Here is a 20,973-nt window from a genome sequence, read left to right as displayed (position 1 = left end):
AGTCCTGCGGTAACATCATCTCTCACCTTGGGTAGACTGGTAGAGATCTATTACAGAGATAAGTTCGCCCTTGCCAACATCATTTGTAAAATGACTTGTAATTATGTTTTTTTTAAGTGCAATAAAGAATAGATATTAAAATGAGTAATTTAAGTCTACTATAATAGTACGTTTCAAATAACTTGGCAATATCAATATATTTTGAGATTGACAATCAGCTGTCGAAAGTGGGGAGGAAAAGTCCGATAGCTTATGTGCTAAGTATGTTATGTAGTTCATGTCTTCGAGCGATACGTTGCAGTTGTAGTTATGGCGTGTTTAAGTTCGAGTAGGTTTTGTGCTCGTGTTCAGGATAAGTTCATGTGTCAATTCGGACCAAAAGTTCGAAGGCAGACTGTATTTGTGAAATTGAAACCTCCCGGACCATCTCCATTGCGGATATTTGGAAAAACATGTCAGGTTAGATGATTTATTAATATGATACACTTTTTTCTATTAATGTTTTCTTTGATAAAAAATAAATAAATTTATTAACTTAACACCCATAAAGTTTTATACAGCTTCGTATGTTCTATTTTGACATAAGCAACAATCTTTTTACATAACAGCATGACATTAACCTATATGTCAGCTGATCTGTACAGTAGAATAGTAAATAATATAATTATTTAATTAAACTTAAAAAAAACTCGATATTGAAAAAGACAACATTTTTTATATGAATAAATTGCTAAAAGTGAAATCATCACAAGTCTGCGGCCAGTAGGTCATTCAGTGACACAGGTTTGTTGGGTTTACCCTGTGATTTTCACTTGTCCATTACTCTTACTTTTGACAAATAATGGCATTTGCCAAAAAGTAAATAGTAAATAGGTAAAATAAGCAACGGGCTAGTAACATGGAAATTGTAACTATTTCCTTTATATAATCTTAAGTATATGAGTCAAAGTAGGTACGTAATTGATTGACATGAATTACGAGTTTATTGGAAGGCGGCCGCGCCGTGAGATTCAACGGTGCGGTTATGAGCCGCGCCGCGTCGTGCTTTCTCGCGCAGCGTGCGAGCATGCAATGTAAAATCTTGACGAGTCACACAAAACTTTCTAAGCAACAATTATGTGGGTATGACATTAATATTTCATTTCGCTACTTTAAGCACTATTCCATTATGAAAGTTTTCCTGCAAACCACCATTTAAAAGAAAAACTATCAATGATAAAATCTCAATGCTAAGGTTTACGGACAGTAGTTTACATAGTTTTTTAAGACCCCCATAATCTTACTACGAATGTAAATTAATCAAATATTTATTGCCAGCTATTTACTACTGTCATTTAAATCCAAAACTTTCGTATATAAACTCAATTTAATTAGTAGAATTAGTGAAACTAGTTAGGTATTTGCTAAATAAAAATTATGCAGATCTCACTGTCGCTTTTTAGTGAAAGTTATGTGAGTATCAATAGGTTTTAAAAAATATGACTTTTCACTTAATCCTCAATATAGACATTCAATCGAAATTTTATTTACAAATTTTACGAATTGAAGGTTTAGAAAAAAATAGACTAAAGTTAACAGTTAATTGTGTTTAAATTTACATAATTTCTAAATAGATTTGATGTATGCCAAGAACTAAAAAATTACGAAAAAACGTCGTTTAATTTTCTTTCATAAGAGAGAGAGACTAAACATTTCTTACTTTTTTGTTTGTGTACGAGTAAACTATCGATCCTTTATTTTCAAAATTATATCCGTATTGATAACAACGTTTGAACGATACTTCTACTATTTGTTGAATAAATGAATTGGCGTAAAATACGTAACATCCTGCGCAAATGATGCTTGCTAGAAATGCGGAACACATAACTATTTGTCCAGTCGACATCATTGTATAAGAGTTTGCAGCAACGCATACGTCGTAGCATATGTTATTTTGGACTTACAACACTCTTTTCGATCTGAAATTACGTGATAACAATATAAAGATACCGCCACTAGACTACCGCTTATAGAAATTACTGTCTATAATTCTATCGAATATATTTTATTTATGTGCAAACTAATTCCAATTAACATGCGACTGGATACGTTTCTTTATCGCCTTATGAAATAAAATTTTAAATTGTTTTCGAAATAACTCATCACATTATTCAGTTGGCCAACCGAAACCAAGAATAGATTAAATATAAGTTACGTAAACCTTAACAGAGTAAAGTTTGAGTTGACTGTCGAATATTCACTATATAGACTTAAAAAAATAACACTATATTGGTAAAAGAATATTAGGGATGAATGTTGAAGGACGAAGAGCGATCGGCAGGCCAAAAAAGCGATGAATGTATTGTGTGAGTGAGGACATGAGAAAGAAAGAAATAAGCGCTGAAGTGACAAATAATAGAGAGGAAGAAGAAGAAAACATGTTGTGCCGACCCCACATAAGTGGGATAAGGGCAGGTAGATGATGAAATATATAAAAAAATATATATAAAAAATTGTCGTATTTGGATTTAGCTGCGATAAAAAGCTAGTTGTATGGATAATACTGTAACAATTCGAAGACTGTTTAGTTATTTATGTTTACAAACATATTAGGTATATATAATTTATAATGCTTTTATACTGGACTAGCGACCCGCCCTGTTTTCGCACGGGTGCAATGCTAATACTAAATATACTACAGAATGTGTTTATATACAACGTTCACAGCTTTTTTGTTAGTAGACAATACAAACATGTTTTATTTAGAGGTTACTCTTGAAAGAGTGACATATAATTGGCATGTATTGTACATATAAAGCTTCCTCTAGAATCACTCTATTTACCAAAGAAAGCTGCATCAAAAACCGTTGCGTTGTTTTAAAGATCTAAGCATACAGACAGCGGGAAGCGACTTTGTTTTATATTATGTAGTGATATGAATTGTAACGAATGTTTTAGTGTAATAACTGCTGGTAAACCAATGAATAAATAAATGTAAATTAGGCTTACCAGAGTAATCTTTAAATGCAATATAAATATATGAACTTAAAAACGTCACTATTCAGCCATAGTTATTGTTTACACTTCGATTATTACTATTTACATCTAAATTTCTGTTACTACTACTAAAACGAACGTGACCAAATCCCTCGGTTAAAAAAAGTGGAGTTAGGTCCGATTGGTTGAGCAGTATCTACTACTACACTGAGAGTGCTTATCCTCTTCTAACTAGATACCACATCGACCTTGCACACGTGAAACCTTATGTCGAGTAGTGCGATATTCGATTCAACGACATCCCACTGCTGGGCATAGGCCTTTTTCCCCAGTAGTGTGTGTAGGAGAAAGGATCGTAACTTAAAAACGTAAAATGTGTTATTTTAATCGTTTAACGGCTAGTTACTAAGGTGAGTACGTTTAAATGAAACTCTTTAAGGGCATGTTTCACCAGTTGTGGACAACGTTATTCGACGGATGACAGTAGGTATCTAACCGATAAATTTTTTTGATATATTATTATTTTCACCATCGTTTTCCATTATATTTATTAGATAGTACCATTCTCAAATGTGAATCGAAAAGTTGTAAATTATTGCTTGAATTAGGGACAGCCCCTAGTGGCCTATGCAGTTAACGTTTATTCGTTAAAATAATTAAGCGCTTTATTAAATATCAAAATAAATGTATCTAATTTATTTTCTCACTGAATTAACTTCAGAAACGATCCCAAATCTACGAATTACTTAATGCCCTTGAAATCACGAATGTTTAGCTCACCTCTCGATAGAATTGAGCAAGCGAGTTTTGGTAAATGGTTGCAAACAATGGACGCATCAGTGTCTGCAGAAGCAATATTAATTGCAACTTTAGTGTTCTGTGATGTCAGATATATTTAAACTCGAATAGTTTCTAAGAGATTATACATGTTTTATGTAAAAGGTTTAGTTGGTTTAATTTCAAATTGTAAGGATCGTGATGGTATAAAAATCTTATGGTTCTTAACCTTGATTAAGATTATAACCAAGTATGCTCGATCTGGTTTTTCAAATTTAGTTTTTTTTATTATTTGCCTTTCGCTTAACTGAAAAGGAAAGGAGTTTTACCTATATAATTCAAAACTTTGTAAAAAAAAAGGTTTAATTTTTTAAGTTTCTACTCGACAAAATCGCTCTACTTAAGTACTATAAGAAATAAGTTAAAATCGGTTCAAAATTGTTAGGAAATACATAAAACAGTAAAATAATAATAAATCAGAATCGATGTAACAAAACTTTTTTAAAAATAGTAGACCATTTATAAATTTATAAAAAAATTAATGATCTAAATAAAATTATTTTACGAAAAAGCTCTAAATCAGTATAACTTTCTGTAGTCATTATTCGAAAATTTTATTTGTCTAAATTAATGGTAATTTCATTGCGGGAGATGATTGCATTTGTAGCTTTTATTATAAGTTATTAAATGTAATACGAGGTATTTAGATTTTTGAGAGCGTGACCGTTCCATGTTTTGTAACGTATTATACCCGCACATATGTACATGTGAAGGATAAGTGTAACTGGTCTTGGTGATGTGTTAACGTATTAATTCACATTCAAAAGGAGTGAAATGAATGCAGGAGTGGCGTATTTGTAAAATCGGTATTACGGTATGCGGTTACTTTTTTGTATTTAAAATTTTGGTGTTTAATACAAGTTGTTGAGGTAGTCCATAGCGGGATATAGCAGTTATCTGGAGAATTACCTGAACATTACAGGAGCTCACAGTTAAATAATGTTACTCTTAAGTAGTGTTTCTTTAAACAACTAGGTCGGCAAACAAGCCTACGGCTCATCAGATGGAAGCGTTTGGCCCATCTTGCACGCAATCATCCCCAGGTGTGTGGTGAGTAAGGTGACTACCAGAGCTCCTGGGGCGGGTCTTTGCAGGCGTCGTCTATAAGCTATTAATCATCAGGAGGGTCGTATGCTTGTTTGATGACCTAGTTGTATATACAATTGTGTTTGTTCGTAAACGAAAAAAAAAAACCGACTTTATTACATCGACAAGTAAAACAACATAGGTACACGAAAAAATAGTCAAGTAAATACGCGTTATCAAAGATTGCTTAAAAAATAGTCATCGGATTTCGTTCAAATCTAAATGGGACTACGTAACAAGCATCAGCTTTCGATTAAAATATAAATCATCAAAATTAAAAAAAAAAACCATTGAAATCGGTTCACCCAGTCAAAAGTACTGAGGTAATTAAAAAAAAAATACAATCAAATTGAGAACCTCCCCCTTTTTGGAAGTCGGTTAAAAAGGTAAAAGGTAATACGTAAAAACGGGAACAATAGATATAACGCGTTGCATTGTATCAGTAGTTAAATAAGTAATTAGATGTAATAAATTTTTGCATATATTATTATTACGAGTTAATAGCGTCCATTTTTAAAACTTGTTATATAACGATTTGATCAAACGCTAAGAATATTTTTCTTTTATAGCCACTAGACGTAATTGTGACATAAAATAAATATGGGTATAGCATAGTTAAGATAAATTAAAAATAATTGATATTGAGGTTGGTAGTTGGTTGTTGGTTGACTGACATATTTTAAAATACGAGTACAACTTAATATATATAAATTACGGGTCACGTTGTTTATCCGTGATGAACTCCTAAACTACTTAACAGATTTTAATCAAATTTGCACACCTATGCAGTTTGATTTAATGATATATTCTTAAAAGAAGAAAAAAAATAAGGCGGTATGAATTTCGCCAGGTCGGCTAGTATGTATAAACAATATATATATAAAAGATTTTCTTATTTGTAATTCGTTTGTATGTGCAAAAAGCAAATATGTAATAAGTAAATGATGTTTTTAGGATTCACCCTTATAAAACGTGTTGAACATATTTATAGTAAACGGATGTTTTAGTCATTGAAAAATAAGTGTAAAAGTCAAGTATACCTCTTTTGATTAACCTACGCTTATCGTATGAAAGGAAAATCAAAATTATCGATATCACAGAAATATTATTCATACGATGTACCTTATATGTTAGTTATATAGATCACGGCATGTCATTCTTTTTTTATAATATTTATTTTACCAAACAGCAATAATTGACTACGACATAGACACAAACTTCAACGTCCAAAGCACTCCAAAGCTATTAAACTCCACAATAAAATTGAAAATAATAATATATTAATAAAAAAAAAAATCTGAACCTTGAGCAGATCCCATATGAACAACGATTTAAAAGAAGATAAAGTATTTATTGTATACATAAAGCTTTTAATTTTTTACTTTTTTTCAACCTTGTATAAATTTACTTCACGGTATGAATACATTCAGCACACAATATGGAAAGTAAATCCCCTCAGCGTTATTCCCAAGCATTGCATTCCTCACAGTTCATTTATAAAAAAAGGCCAGGGATCCTATACAACACAAGAATGTTTTTAAATGTCGAACGTTTATCATCATACCCGGAACCTGTCTATGTTAAGATTACACAGTGAAATTAATTATTTAAATCAAGCATGCAGAGTATCTACAGAGAAAAGAAAGTAAAAATAGCATGTCCTTTTTTGGACCAACAATTATTTTTACGATGCATTATCATAAAGTAATAGGCCTCCTGAATAAAGTGATGAACCCGTATAAACGCTCATTGGAAAAGAATTCCAAGGATACTTTAAGAAAATAACTTATTTATAAAAATAAGTTATTTAAATGTCATCTTTCCATAATAATTCGCCAGTAATTTATTTATATGGTATATGTATATAATAAACTAAAATGTCGTTTTATATTTACATAACTTTTAGCTCTTGTATTTATATTTTATAGTCACGAACAGAAAGAGATGTTTGCTGAACTGTCCCCTTTATTAAATATCTCATAGAAGACTTGAAGGATTTTGAGTTTTGACATTTACAATTAGTGTAAAAGACTCGCCCTAGTTAAACAAGAAAGTTATTTACCAATGAGAAAATGTAAGTGTGGTTAGTAACGATTTGACAATTATAAGTGATCGCCCAATGTTCGAAATTAGACAAAATTATTTTAACAAAAGACAATATATGCGTGTGTGTGTTAATAAATACATGGTAGTGTGTGTAATGTATTTTTTATCGACTTATCTTATGCAAAATTAAAAAAGAATATTAGCATTCTGCACTCCTTCTCTATATAAATAATAATAATAATATAAACTATAAGTGTGCGAAATTTCATACTCCTCCTTCCGCGCAATTTTCGTAAAAAGGGGTAAGTACCAAAGTTTTTGCTTCACCTATTAATATATAGATTATTAACCACACTTACATTATACAACAGAATTGTCTTACATATAATTTTATGATTTAGAAAACGTAGAATAACATTGAATTAGATATTCATACAAAAAATACTTCAACCATTTTAGAGTTCCGTACCCAAAGGGTAAAACGGGACCCTATACAAAAAATAGAATAAAATAAATATTTAAAGGGACTCCCATACAACAGACATGATTTTTTTTGCCGTTTTTTTATAAATAATGGTACGGAACCCTTCGTGCGCAAGTCCTACTCGCACTTCGCCGGTTTTTAAATTCATACATGAACTGGATCTTTCACGGATACATGGATTAATATTTATTCTATTAAAAATAACAAAAAACAAATAAACAACAAACTGTTAAACCACGTTCGTATATTTATTTGTCGCAATCGCTAAAAAATAGCTAGTTAAATATAATAATATAGATTATCATGACAGGTACATTGAACTTTGTGTCTTCTCTGTCTCTTATTCTCGAAATCGTGAAGAAGACTATTAATTATGGTATTTTTCTACGTATACACAAAAACAGTTAAAATACAAGTTTGTTACATGCTAAGCGATTAGAAACTAAACTTAACAAATTCATATTTTTTTAAATCTTTTTTTTTTATTTGTTTGAATAATATACATTTTATAGATATATTTGACTAGCCCGTTCGCGCAGTTTGTGGTGGCCCTTCTTTCTGCTCCGCGGGTTGTGGGTTAGTTTTCCGCCTGAGCATGGGTGTTATATTTATTTACGTACGTTATATTCATTTACGTACTGTTACACGGGTTTCTGTTTGAGTCTTTTTTTAAAAAGGTGAAAAGGAAATCTAAAATTGACTTATAATAAAAGGTCACTTTATTTAAGTTAATTAATTTGAAACAGTGGAAATGGAAAAGGCAAGTGGCCTGACCCGAAGCATTAAGTTGCTTACCATAGAAACAGACGACCGTGTGTGTATGTTATAAGATATTTATTTATTTTATATTTACTACGAACTAAATATTTGAATGACATTTTTAACTAATTTAAAACAATAAATAATTAAGTTGATTGTTATTATTTTTTTCCGCCAACTCGTTTTTCCGCCAACTCGCAGTGGAACTGTGTGACACATTATTGTTGTGAGGTCCATTATTTAAAGTCCACATTATTATTTCTATAATAGCTTTGAAGTCTCGCAGGTGTCCTAAAGTTTAAATATTTCAACAATTGGCATTTTACGACAGCGCATGCGCTCGTTTAAATCTTTTACTTGAATCAATGATGACAACATTGCAACATTAAGCTTACGGTGAATTTGTTTACATCAAGATAACTTCGACACCTCTGATTAATTTCTATTAAATTAATCTTAACAATCACTTTACTGTCTTTATTTATATCATACACATGCAATTTGATTTTATATGCAATAGTTACTCGATGATAATGAAATAATATTTTCTTTTTCATCTTTCACTGAAATTTTAAACACTTTGAGTATTGTATGTAGTGATTTTTAAAAATCAGTTGAATTTTGTTAATAGTCTTAAGCAAAATGTTGAGTTTTATAAAAAAACAAACACCTCGAACAATTTAAGTAATCGGTTGTGTAAATTATTGAAATTTAAGTATTTGAGCAAGTTAACAACATCAGGTTTTGGAAAGTACATTAGTTTAGTTATTTAGATTTTATTTGCCACGAAAGAAATACATTTATAAATGGTCTTCCTTGCCGACGAAAAGTGCCAACAAGAATGATTTTTGACCACGTCTACAACAACTTTGGTAACTCCTCCTATGTCACAGGGTCTTATAGTTCCTGTTGTTTGTAGATGGTTACTATTATCAAATAGAAAAGGTCATTAAAAAAGTAGCCTTCCATTTACTTGAATAGACGAAAATTAAAACACTTTGGCCGGGGTATCAAAGCCGTTTAAGGTAATGTCGTTAACGTCCTAATTAGCTTGATTACGTCGCGGTTATATTTCAATCAATCAAATGGACGTGTCAATTGTTCTGTCTTCCATTTTTAGAATCGCAGGGCATTCGGTACGCTCACTTTCTACCTCGTATTTATAATTGTTATGTGCGGTCGAGGCTGACACATGCAATTTTACGTGTGGTTATGTTCATCGTCATTTTTACGTTATTAACGTATAACAATTCCAAATACTAAATAGTTCACGTGACTTTGCGCATTTAAATATAGGTCAGTTGCTTATAAAATTATGTTTTATTAGTGTAGAAAGGGATAATACGTTGACTCTCAGACATCATCAGACAGACATCTTGTTAGACATAAAAATTCATGAAATTAATAGTATGAATGAAGTAATATAGTTTATTTTAGTCATGAATTGTTTGGCAATAACGGTTAATCGTATAACAAATTTAAATGGCGTTATCGTGGCTGTTGATAATAACAAATTATAATATTTTGATTCTTACAATGATTGTGATACAAATAATGTGAATCAAATACTACGCATGCACCAATAGTTCCTAATCAATTAAAAAATAACAACAGGAAATTAATTCCGACATAGTCGGCATCGGAAGATTATAATTTATAAATGTTACAAGTTGCGTGCTTACTTGTAGTCGTACTCTTTACGTATACCTAAGCTTAATAAATTGTTTATAAAAAAAGTAATCTGTTAGTCGTTATCATGTTTGTCTCTTTTTAGTAGATATTATTAATATTGTCCATTATTTCTTCTTTATTTTTTTTCTTTTGTAAAGCAGGAAATCATGTACATATATTTTGTTACGTATTAATAAAACGGGCTCTATTTTTTCCTATTTGTGTTGAATAACGCTTCGTAACGATAATGTACGTTTAATTTGTCTGTACTATATCAATATTGAAAAGCCGGGGCTCGACCATGTTACTAGGTATTGATTTTATCTGAAAAACATAATTTCTTATATCTAGGGTAACCTTATTTATAATGTTTCATAAAATCTTAAGTGTTTCTCAGCAATTTCATATTTAAAAATGTAATCTTTATTCAAGATTATTTTGGTTTGTACATAATAATTACGTTTATCTTAATATAAACTTGCCGTGATGGGATTTTTTTTTATCGGATGCAACATTTAAACAATTAAAATACAAAAATATTGAATCCACGAATTATTTAGTTGTCTTCATAAACTAATTACGTTACGATTACTACCAATGTAGCTATAAAGTTTTTTTTATTTTATTTCTTATTTGTACAACATCTATGGGCTCGTAATTTCCCGTCCCCCTTTTTTTTAAATACCTAGCATTTTATTGCTTATCCGCATGCAGTTTGAATTACTTTGGCACTTCAAGCCAGCAGTCCTCAGCCATAAAGGTTTACTAATTTGTCAATATTGAAGTTTAGTATAATTTAAATAGAGCTACAATAAACAGAATCTTCATAGCGTACGTTTCAGCCTGTAGTATCCCACTACTGGGCATAGGCTTCTTTCGCCATGCAGAAGAAGGATCAGAGCTTAATCCACCACGCTGCTCCGATGCAGGTTGGCGGATATATTCCCTACTATGAGTAACGACGGCTTAACGTGCTCTCCGAAACACGGTGGGGAGACCCACAAGGACTGCACAAACACCCAGACCACGGCAAACACCTGTATGGCCAATACAAATGTTTGTCATGTGCGGGGATCGAACCCGCAACCGCAAACGCAACAGGTACAATACATGGCTGTAACCGTTGCGCCAACGCGGCGTCAGCGTACACAACAGATTAATTTATAATATAGAATTTGGTACTTATAACATTAACTGATGTATTTATTACACATTGACTATGGTGGAAAAATAGTATGTAATAAATATTGATGTTGTTATTTTTAGACATACAAATTATTACGTGTCAGTTAACAGGAAAGGAAACAAATTTTCATCAAACATTGTTATGACGCGTGAAATCGAATGGAAATTATTGTTATGCTAAGCATGGGTGTCGCTTTAATTTATGTGCGTTACTAAACAGTAAGTCGCATTTCAATGTACGTGAATTCCAATTATTAAATTTGATTCAATTCTTGATTTCAACTAACCGCTTGTAACTTGCCAGTGAGTGACGTTATACGTGTGTCACTTTTGACGCCGCTGTTTTATGAATGGTGTTACGAGTCATATGTTGCATGTTAAGTAATGGAAGCTGTGTTTGTTTTTCATTTGTTTTCCATTTAAAGCCTCGTCGTTTAATACAAACACTGAAGATATATTCTCACTAAGCAACAAAACATTACCTACTTACCGCATTTTTAACGTGTTAATGACAAAATGTGCCATTTCATGCTTAAAATATGATGTAGGACAAATGTGTGAATTATAATTAATATGATTGTCTAAATATTTACGTCATTCTTAGGATTTCATGGCTATTCGCTTTATTTTCATATTTAGTAATTTTTATAAATCGATAGTAAAAAAATACTACTATTTCACATAGAAAAAACAGAGTTGGCTTGGAATAAAATACTTTAATAATTTATAATAATCGTACAAATTTTTTATTCACTATTTTTGTACACATTTTTTTTTTTCGCAGGGAAATGTTTTTATACATATTACCTCAACTTACTGCAAGCTATATCTTACACTATTTTGATTAATTGTAAGGTAGAGTATGTTCAAACGTTAAAATCCCGTTGTGAGTTATTATAACTACTGAGATTTAAGTTGAACATTATTATCTACTACAAACTTTGAAACACAATATATATTTTAGCAACTAACACACAGTAATTAGCAAGTTTCACTTACGATAAGTAGTGTTTACAGAAGATGAATACGTGAAATGTAAATAGTTTGATTAACAGACTAATTGTACGTCGTTAGAGGATTTAGAACACCTGAAGATATTATTGTCTTGCTAATGTTTTAGTGATGTTGTTGTTGTTAACGCCGCGTTGGCGCAACGGTTACAGCCATGGATTGTACCTGTTGCGTTGGCGGTTGCGGGTGCGATCCCGCACATGACAAACATTTGTATTGGTCATACAGGTGTTTGCCGTGGTCTGGGTGTTTGTGCAGTCCTTGTGGGTCTCCCCACCGTACTCGTAGTAGGAAATATATCCGCCAACCCGCATTGGAGCAGCGTAGAGGATTAAGCTCTGATCCTTCTCCTACATAGGGAATGAGGCCTATGCCCAGTAGTGGGATGTTACAGGCTGAAGCGAATATTTTAGTAAGTTGATGCAACCCCGTAAATATCTGTTGGCCTTATTCATAATTCAGTATGTTAAAGACTGCCTGTCTATAATTTCAGCACGAAAACAAATATTTCGTATGCACTTATCGTCAATCTGATTAAATATATATGTGCACTTAAAAAAAGATTTTGTTTTCCCTTATTTAAAAGGCATAAAAACACATCGTGCCATAAACTATGTGCTGCACATACGAATATGTGCATCGAGCATCGTAGCTCGCGAGTTTTGCAATGGCCGGTCGTAGCCATCAGGTGTGGACTGCACTCGCGTGTAGTTGCATAAACACTTGCGAAACACGGATCTCGGTCACTGCCGCTTTTAAGCTAAGGGCACCTGCTGCGCCCTCACTTATCGGGTGTAATTGAATCATTCAAATATTTGTCACTTGAGGAATATGATCGGATATTTGAATTTTTATATAGAGTCAAATCTAGATCAACTCTACGTGTACAATACCGAATAAAACAATATTTATGGTTAGGTCGAGCTCGCAGGTATATAAATCTCTATCTAAAAACAAATAAAACTGTACCTTTTTAAATTAACCAATTTCTTTTATGAGTTTTTGATACAGAGGGAAAAAAATTAATTAGTTTGATACACAAAGTATGTGTAAAGTTAAACAATTATAATATAGACTTAGGGTCGTTCGATTTTTTTTTTTTTTTTTGTATATAAAATAAGTAAAATAAATGATTGATGATATTTTCTTTTATTTTATCACGATTTTTTGTGAGCGGCACATAAAAATGTTTTTAAAAGTGAATAAATTTGCATTTCTTTCTTCTTTAGTGCTGCTTGGTGGGCTCAACACTTGTTTGTTTCATAATACCATTGTTAAGTCTACGAGTGGATCGTTACGACGACAGACAAAACTTAACGATTCAATTATCTAATTGATTTATTACCATTTTAATGTTCACAGCAAATATTTTGTAACGCCTTATAACAATTAACATAGTTTGAAAAGTAATTTTGTTAATTTCAATATATGATTAATAAAAACTAAAATATCTGAGATCGCATTTTCACTTATCATCAGGTGAAATAGTGGTTAAAAGCAAACCTATCGTTGTATAAAAAAAAAAAAAAATAAAATAAATAAAAAAAGTTTCAAAACTGTGGATAGTTCAGAACTCCTAAGCAAAATTTCAATTAACGTTTAACAATTTCAATCCCTCTCGTATACCACGATATCCCCTTTCACTATTTGCTTATAAAACCCAGAGAACAAACCTCGGTTATTATTCCCTCATCCCTAGACTGAGTAGGCTCTACAGAGAATTTACAGTTAAAAACGAGTCATTAGACATCTTTGCAGATAACCTAGCTGTATTTAAGAAGAAACTATTAAAGTCATTGGATTCATCAAATCAAAAGTTATGTAGCACTAATATTAACTTATCTTAATTTACAATAGTAATAGTTATGTATTTAGTTCTTTATTTTGTATGTATATTTTTTTTTAATTTAAATCCTATCTATATGTTTAAAATCTTTTGATGCTGATGACTCAATTGTCTAAAGCGCATGCTGTAACTACCTTTAAGAGGAATTATATGTATTTAATTAATACCTTTGCATATATCTAATTGTATTTTTTTTTTACATGCAATTCTGTTGGTGGTTCTAATTAAATAAATAAATAAACAACTACTAATTTTTTTTATGTAGGTATTGAAGTTCGAGACTTTTAAATTAAGATTATAACGAAAATAACTTCGGTTTGAAGGCGTTAATATCGAAATATAATGACTTTTTCTTTGTTTCTGAAAGCCTAATTTAAAGCCACAAAATATATTTGAAAAAATAGAACCCTACTTATGTATTTTTACACTAAAAGTTAAAGCAGTTTCTATCGTTATGTTTGTTTCAAAAATCGAGTACATTTTGATGATCAAATGTTATTATGTTTTACCCGCTGATATAACTGGGACGTCGCTAACGCAAGTTGCAGTAAATCTCGGTGGAAATCAAACTTAGATTTACAACTTCTTACCATATTAGTACCTACATTTAATAATTAAATTATGTACAATTGATACAAAAGCTATTGCAGTAAGATGCACTGAATTGTAGAAATTAATCGATAAAATTTTAATTAATGTTATGTTTTAGTTTTTTCGTTTTTAATGAATATGTCTACATATTACACGTAAACCTACAAAAATACCGATACAAGATATTGTTACCTGAAATGTTTGTATTTGGTAAAAACGTAAGTCTTAGTATCTACTTGCAAACTTTAAAAGAATAATAGCAAACTTGTTCTCCGTGAAACGTAGAATCCATACTAACGCACAGAAATAGAGACGTAAATATTACATATTTCTTTTTAAAATTCTTATTAAAAACATAAATATAAATATAACACCCAGATTCGAGGCGAGAATCGAACCCTGAACCATTTTAGCGGAAAGCAGGATAATCGTAAACTTTGCTAATGAACTAGTCATTAATTTCTGATATAAAATGTGTTTATTTGTTTTGCAGCGAGTGACAACCTGCGGCCCAGCTTGCGGGTCAGCGGGCAGCGGAGCGGTGGCCGGCGCAGCGCGGCGACTCGCGTCCAGCCTACAGAGTACCAGCACAGGGTCTTTACCAGACTATGGAACACAAATAGTGGATCCATATCGTTTGCTAGAAGACGACCTAAATGGAATATACGAAGATATAAGATCAGTAAGTTTCTGAAATAATTAATGTAAATCCTAATATTCAATCTAGGTCAGAAAAAAATAATAATAATTAAATGTACCTAAAACAGCGATAAATTTACATGTGTCGATGTTTAATACAATTAAGACCTTAATTATTTCGAAAGTAAGGACAGGTTACATGAGAACTACAAATAGTTATTGGCTTTAGGGCTTCATCGTTTAAACATAATTATGCATCATATCAAATTACACGTTATAATATAATAATCAATTTACATTTACCAAATAACTACATCTATTACGTGAATTTTTAACGTCATTGCCATTAAAATTACTTTCAATGGGCAATCGTTGGTGCCTATTGATCGCTAACTGTGTCAAAGTCATGACGTGCCAGCACGCGAGCTCTAGGGTTGAGCAACGAACTCATCACCGGTAATTGTCTATCGATACCGTAAAATATAACGTAAATACACGTACGATAATAAGGATTAACTTTACCGCAATGTAAAGTACCGGACAATACCGGTTGTGATTTGCCAATACAAAATTGCTATGAAGCAAATAACTTTATTTTGTATAATTTGTTTCATTGTCATCGTTTAAAATAATTATGTTAAAGTTTTTTAAGTCAAGAAACTACAATTACTATTATTGCCTTTATATCTTTAAACAATGCCTATTGTTTACGTATGACACATTCTGTATATGGAAGACTAAAATGTACGTATCTTAACATCAGAGATTATAAAATATAAAACGAAGTTGAGTAGCTTTAAAAAACTGTTAAAACTAGTAATAGTATTCTAGTTAGTACATAACATTTAAACGAGCTTTTAAACACGACTGACGGAGATTGACTGAAAATGAATTTGTCGTTTATCACATATCATGTTTTAAACTCGTAACATTTCCAGCAGCTCTACCTTACCTACTTTTGTTAGTTGATAACTCGTCGACGGCGAGAATGCTGCACCACCGGTTGCTTATTTTCTAAATGCTTGTACCTTAGATGCCTCACTTGCAAAATTACTCACATGTGTATTTTTGCATGAAATACTATGGTTTTTTCGGTCTGAAAAAAATATCGGCTGTCGTTTATCAACAAATATTAAATAATTTTTAATAAAATGTATTACGTAATGTAGGTTGGTACCAAAAAATAAAGTCTTTTTATTAATGTATTTCTTTACAATCACAAAATATAATATATAATTTAATATAGTGAAAGAGTAGTCAAACCACTAAAACGAATCTAGTAACTAATTACAAATAAACATAGCATGAATAGAAATTATTAATTTAACATAATATTGTACTTAAAAAGAATTCCAACAGTATTATTTGAACATATACAATGTTGAGTAAATATTAAAGAAATACTCCTGTGCAACGTTAAAAAAATTCTTTTAAAAATTTAAATACCTTAGTATTCATGTTATAAATATTTATTCTTATAACATTTATTTTATGTTTAACAACAATAGTATAAAAATATACACCCAAAATATTATCAAAATAAATTTGTCTAATAGGAGACACATTTTGTAATTTTGTAACGTACATGCATATTATTGCAATAACATGGTTGGCAGAAATCCGTTTCGGGAGTTGATTTTGTCGAAACCTTGACTCAAATGTTCTTTGTAGGTACACGGTTGATAAAAAAGATAAATAAAATCTAGTAAAGTCCTTGGAGCCCGAGATTTAAATTTACGCATGTTATGTATTTTGAGCTAAAGATTACTGAAATCGTATAAACATTACAAATTGTTTTCGTATTTTTAAAGAAGAAAGAGAAGTTGTACATTGTCTGTCATCATTACAGCCTATACAGTCCACTGCTGGACATAGACCTCCACAAGTTTACGCCAAAAATAACGTGAACTCATGTGTTTTGCCCATAGTCATCACACTGGGCAAGCAGGTTGGTGATCGCAGGGCTGGCTTTGTCGCACCGAAGACACTGCTGCCCGTCTTCGGCCTGTGTATTTCAAAGCCAGCAGTTGGATGGTTATCCCGCCACCGGTCGGCGTTTTAAGTTCCAAGGTGGTAGCGGAACTGTCTTATCCTTTTAGTCGCCTCTTACGACACCCACGGGAAGAGAGGGGGTGGCTATATTCTTTAGTACCGTAGCCACACAGTACATTTTATTATTTTATGTATTCTAAATTTTATAAACGATAATAATAAAAAAATGTATTTCGAAATATTGTTTTTCAAAGAAAAATGTTGGTAGGAAAATGTTTACATTAAAATAAAAGCTGTTATTTTATTTAAGATCGTGGAATTCATTTACGGGTTGGATCGCCTTAGCATATCGAAGCGTAATAAATAATGCGTAATAAATGTGTCTATTTTGAAAAAAAAATTTGATTTTTAATGTATAAGGTCAGTGTCATTTTAGTATTGTCTTATACAAAATGTCAATCTCAGGGTCTTTAATTTCTCAAGGCCTGAAATGATGAACTTTAATTGCCTTTAATCTTAGTATTGAATGAATGTTACGATAGACGGAACGATGGAAAGTGCGCCATGTGAAACCACGCGAAACTTGAGCGTTTGGCCTTCTTTCGGGGCTAAACGCTATGAAGAAAACCACCAAGAACAAATACTTTCTTTATTCTATTGCTATTTTATATGAAACAAACGAACGTTATAAATGAGATGAACAAAGGTCTGTTGTAACATAAGTTTATCACGAAGTATGTTACGATGTTGTGGTGTAAATATTTGTAAAAAACAAAAAAAGATGTGCTATCCGAATTAGTGTCCGAAATAGATTTTTGACTCAAAAATATTTCAAAAAAAAATATTAAGATACATTTATTGTTTAACATTTAAATTGGTATCAAATTTCGATTTGTACATAATAACATATTATGTTCAAATTGTGTTTGTATTACTTCTTTGAAATAGAACACATATTTACTTAATACTTAAATAAATAAATATATAAATAAATATTTACACAATACACACACGGTCGTCTGTTCCTAAAGTAAGCAACTTAATGCTTGTGTTATATGTAACAGCCGACTGGTATATAGCTACATTTTTTTTTCGATAAACATACTTATAAATAATACATATATAAATATATAAATAAATATTTATATTACACCCAGACTCGGGGTGGGAATCGAACCCACAACCCTCGGAGCAGAAAGCAGGGTCACTACAAACTGCGCCAACGGGCTAGTCAAAAATATATTTAATGTATATAACATACATTAAATATATATATTTACTAGCTGACTCGGCAAACGTTGTCTTGCCGCTAAACGCTATTCAAAAATAGGGGTTGGTGGTAGAAGAGTGAAAATTTAGGGTTGTGTGTATTTTTCAACGCCAAATCATAATAAAATAAAGAATAATTTATCTAAAAATTAAAAAAAAATTAGGGGTGGACTACCCTTAACATTTAGGGGTATGAAAAATAGATGTTTTTCGATTCTCAGACCTACCCAATATGCACACAAAATATCATGAGAATCGGTCAAGCTGTTTCAGAGGAGTTTAACTACAAACACCGCGACACGAGAATTTTATATATTAGATTATGTAGATATTTGTTCATTTTATTTATCACATCGACAAGTAATACAACATAAGCAGACAAAAAAAATTAACAAATGCACTAGTCTTCACTACAATTTTCGAGGGTTTCCCTCGATTTCTCTAGAATTCCATCATCAGATCCTGGTTTTCTTATCATGGTACCACCATTGGGATATCTCCTTTCCAACAAAAATAGAATTATCAAAACCTGTTCGCATATGATCAAATTTGAATGATAGGCTTACTAGCTTTCTGTTGCATCAATAAATCACAGTGAATTTTGCTAATATAACATAAAAGTAGCAGACTAATCGCAGTGATCGATATAACTAGCCCGATGACGCAATTTGTAGTGCCTGCTTTCTGCTCCGCGGGTGCGGGTTCAATTCTTGCCTGAGTCTGGGTGTAATATTTATATATTATGTACTAGCGACCCGCCCCGGCTTCGCACGGGTGCAATGCTGATACTAAATATACTACAGAATGTCTTTATTTATAGTGTGAAGCTAACTTATAGTATGGTTATTAACATAATAACAACAACATTCAAATATGCGTCGTTAGATTACACGTTGTTACAGAATGCGTTGAAGAAATAAAGGTTCACTGCTCGTTCCCCGTAGGTGATAGCGTGATAATATGTATCCTATATGTTGACCCGACTTCTTAATAATATTTGTGCTAAATTTGAAGTATATCCATGCAGTACTTTTTGAGTTTATCCCGGTCATACATACAGACAAACAGACAAAAATTCTAAGAACTATATTTTTTGCTTCGGCGTCGATTGTAGATTACACCCCAAGTATTCTTTTAAAAAAATATTCAATATACAGTTTTGACTCTCCTACCATTTTATTATATGTATAGATTATTTCTAATATTTCTGACGTCGCGTTGGTGCAACCGTCACAGCATTAGTTTGTGGCTGTTGTGCTGACGGTTGCGGGTTCGATCCCCGCACATGACAAACATTTGTATTGGCCATACAGGTGCTTGCCGTGGTCTGGGTGTTTGTGCAGTCCTTGTGGGTCTCCCCACCGTGCCTCGGAAAGCACGTTAAGCCGTCGGTCTCGGTTGTTATCATGTACACCTGATAGCGATCGTTACTCATAGTAGGGAATATATCCGCCAACCCGCATTGGAGCAGCGTGGTGGATTAAGCTCTGATCCTTCTCCTACATGGGGAAAGAGGCCTATGCCCAGTAGTGGGATATTACAGGCTGAAGCGGAATGAACTTTTCTTTTCATTTTAATCATTTTTTGTAAAGAATATTAGGTATGTATTTATTACACCTTGGATTGTATTATTGGAGTTTTAATAAAGACCTCTATTTTTTTTGGAAATATAATATAGCCTATGTCACCCTCGAACAGTGTGAAGAGCGAAAGAATTTATCAAATCGGTCAGTTGTTTAAGAGCCTATTCAACGCAAACAAACAAACAATCAAATCTTTCCTCTTTATAATATTAGTATAGATTACGTATATGTGTGGTTACGGCAGTAAAGAATATAGCCACGCCCTCTCTTCCCGTGAGTGTCGTAAGAGGCGACTAAGGGATACCACAGTTCCACTAACACCTTGGAATTTACAAAGCCGACCGATGGCGGGATAACCATCCAACTGCTGGCTTTGAAATACACAGGCCGAAGACGGGCAGCAGCTTCTTCGGTGCGACAAAGCCAGCCCTGCGGTCTCCAACCCGCCTGCCCAGCGTGCTAACTATGAGCAACACATATGAGCTCACGCCATTTCTGGCGCGAACTTGTGAAATCCTATGTCCAGCAGTGCAGCAGCAAAACATAGACACAAAAATTAGGCGGGATAAAGTTCACTGGGTCACCTTCGGGGTAGTTTGATATAAGTATTTAAGAAAAGAGAAAAAAAATATATCGACATACATTTTTTATGTAGGAATGTATCTCTTTTTAACCGATTTCCAAAAGAAGACGAGGTTCTTAATTTTCCTCAGAACATTTGACTGGTTTTCGATGATTCTTTATTAATTGAAAGGTGGTGCGTGTCATGTGGTCCCATTTAAACTTATATGAGATCTAACAAGTATTTTCGAGTTATATCTAATAATGCGTTTATACCTATTTTTTCGTCGACCTAATAAATACTATAGTACCTACTATATACCTATATCGCATAACTTTTCACTGGGCGTACCGATTTTGATGATTTTTGTTTTAATCGAAAGCTGATGCTCGTCGTGATGTCCCATTTTAATGTGATCGATGTTTGATATCTACTT

General features: G+C 32.2%; 1 protein-coding gene across 1 annotated transcript in view; it reads left to right on the top strand.

Annotated features, from left to right (window-relative positions):
• The first annotated feature begins 232 nt into the window (after window positions 1–232).
• Window positions 233–20,973, top strand: part of LOC123655324 (all trans-polyprenyl-diphosphate synthase PDSS1) — a 48,350-nt gene continuing 27,609 nt past the window's right edge. Inside the window, exons 1-2 of the mRNA XM_045591137.1 lie at window positions 233–459; window positions 14,986–15,174. Coding sequence (XP_045447093.1) covers window positions 310–459; window positions 14,986–15,174 — 339 coding nt within the window. The 5' untranslated portion in view covers window positions 233–309. The remainder of the gene's footprint in view (window positions 460–14,985; window positions 15,175–20,973) is intronic.

The sequence above is a fragment of the Melitaea cinxia genome, chromosome 7 (genome assembly GCF_905220565.1).
Source record: "Melitaea cinxia chromosome 7, ilMelCinx1.1, whole genome shotgun sequence".
Classification (NCBI taxonomy): domain Eukaryota; kingdom Metazoa; phylum Arthropoda; class Insecta; order Lepidoptera; family Nymphalidae; genus Melitaea; species Melitaea cinxia.
This window is presented reverse-complemented; position numbering and strand designations above follow the sequence as displayed.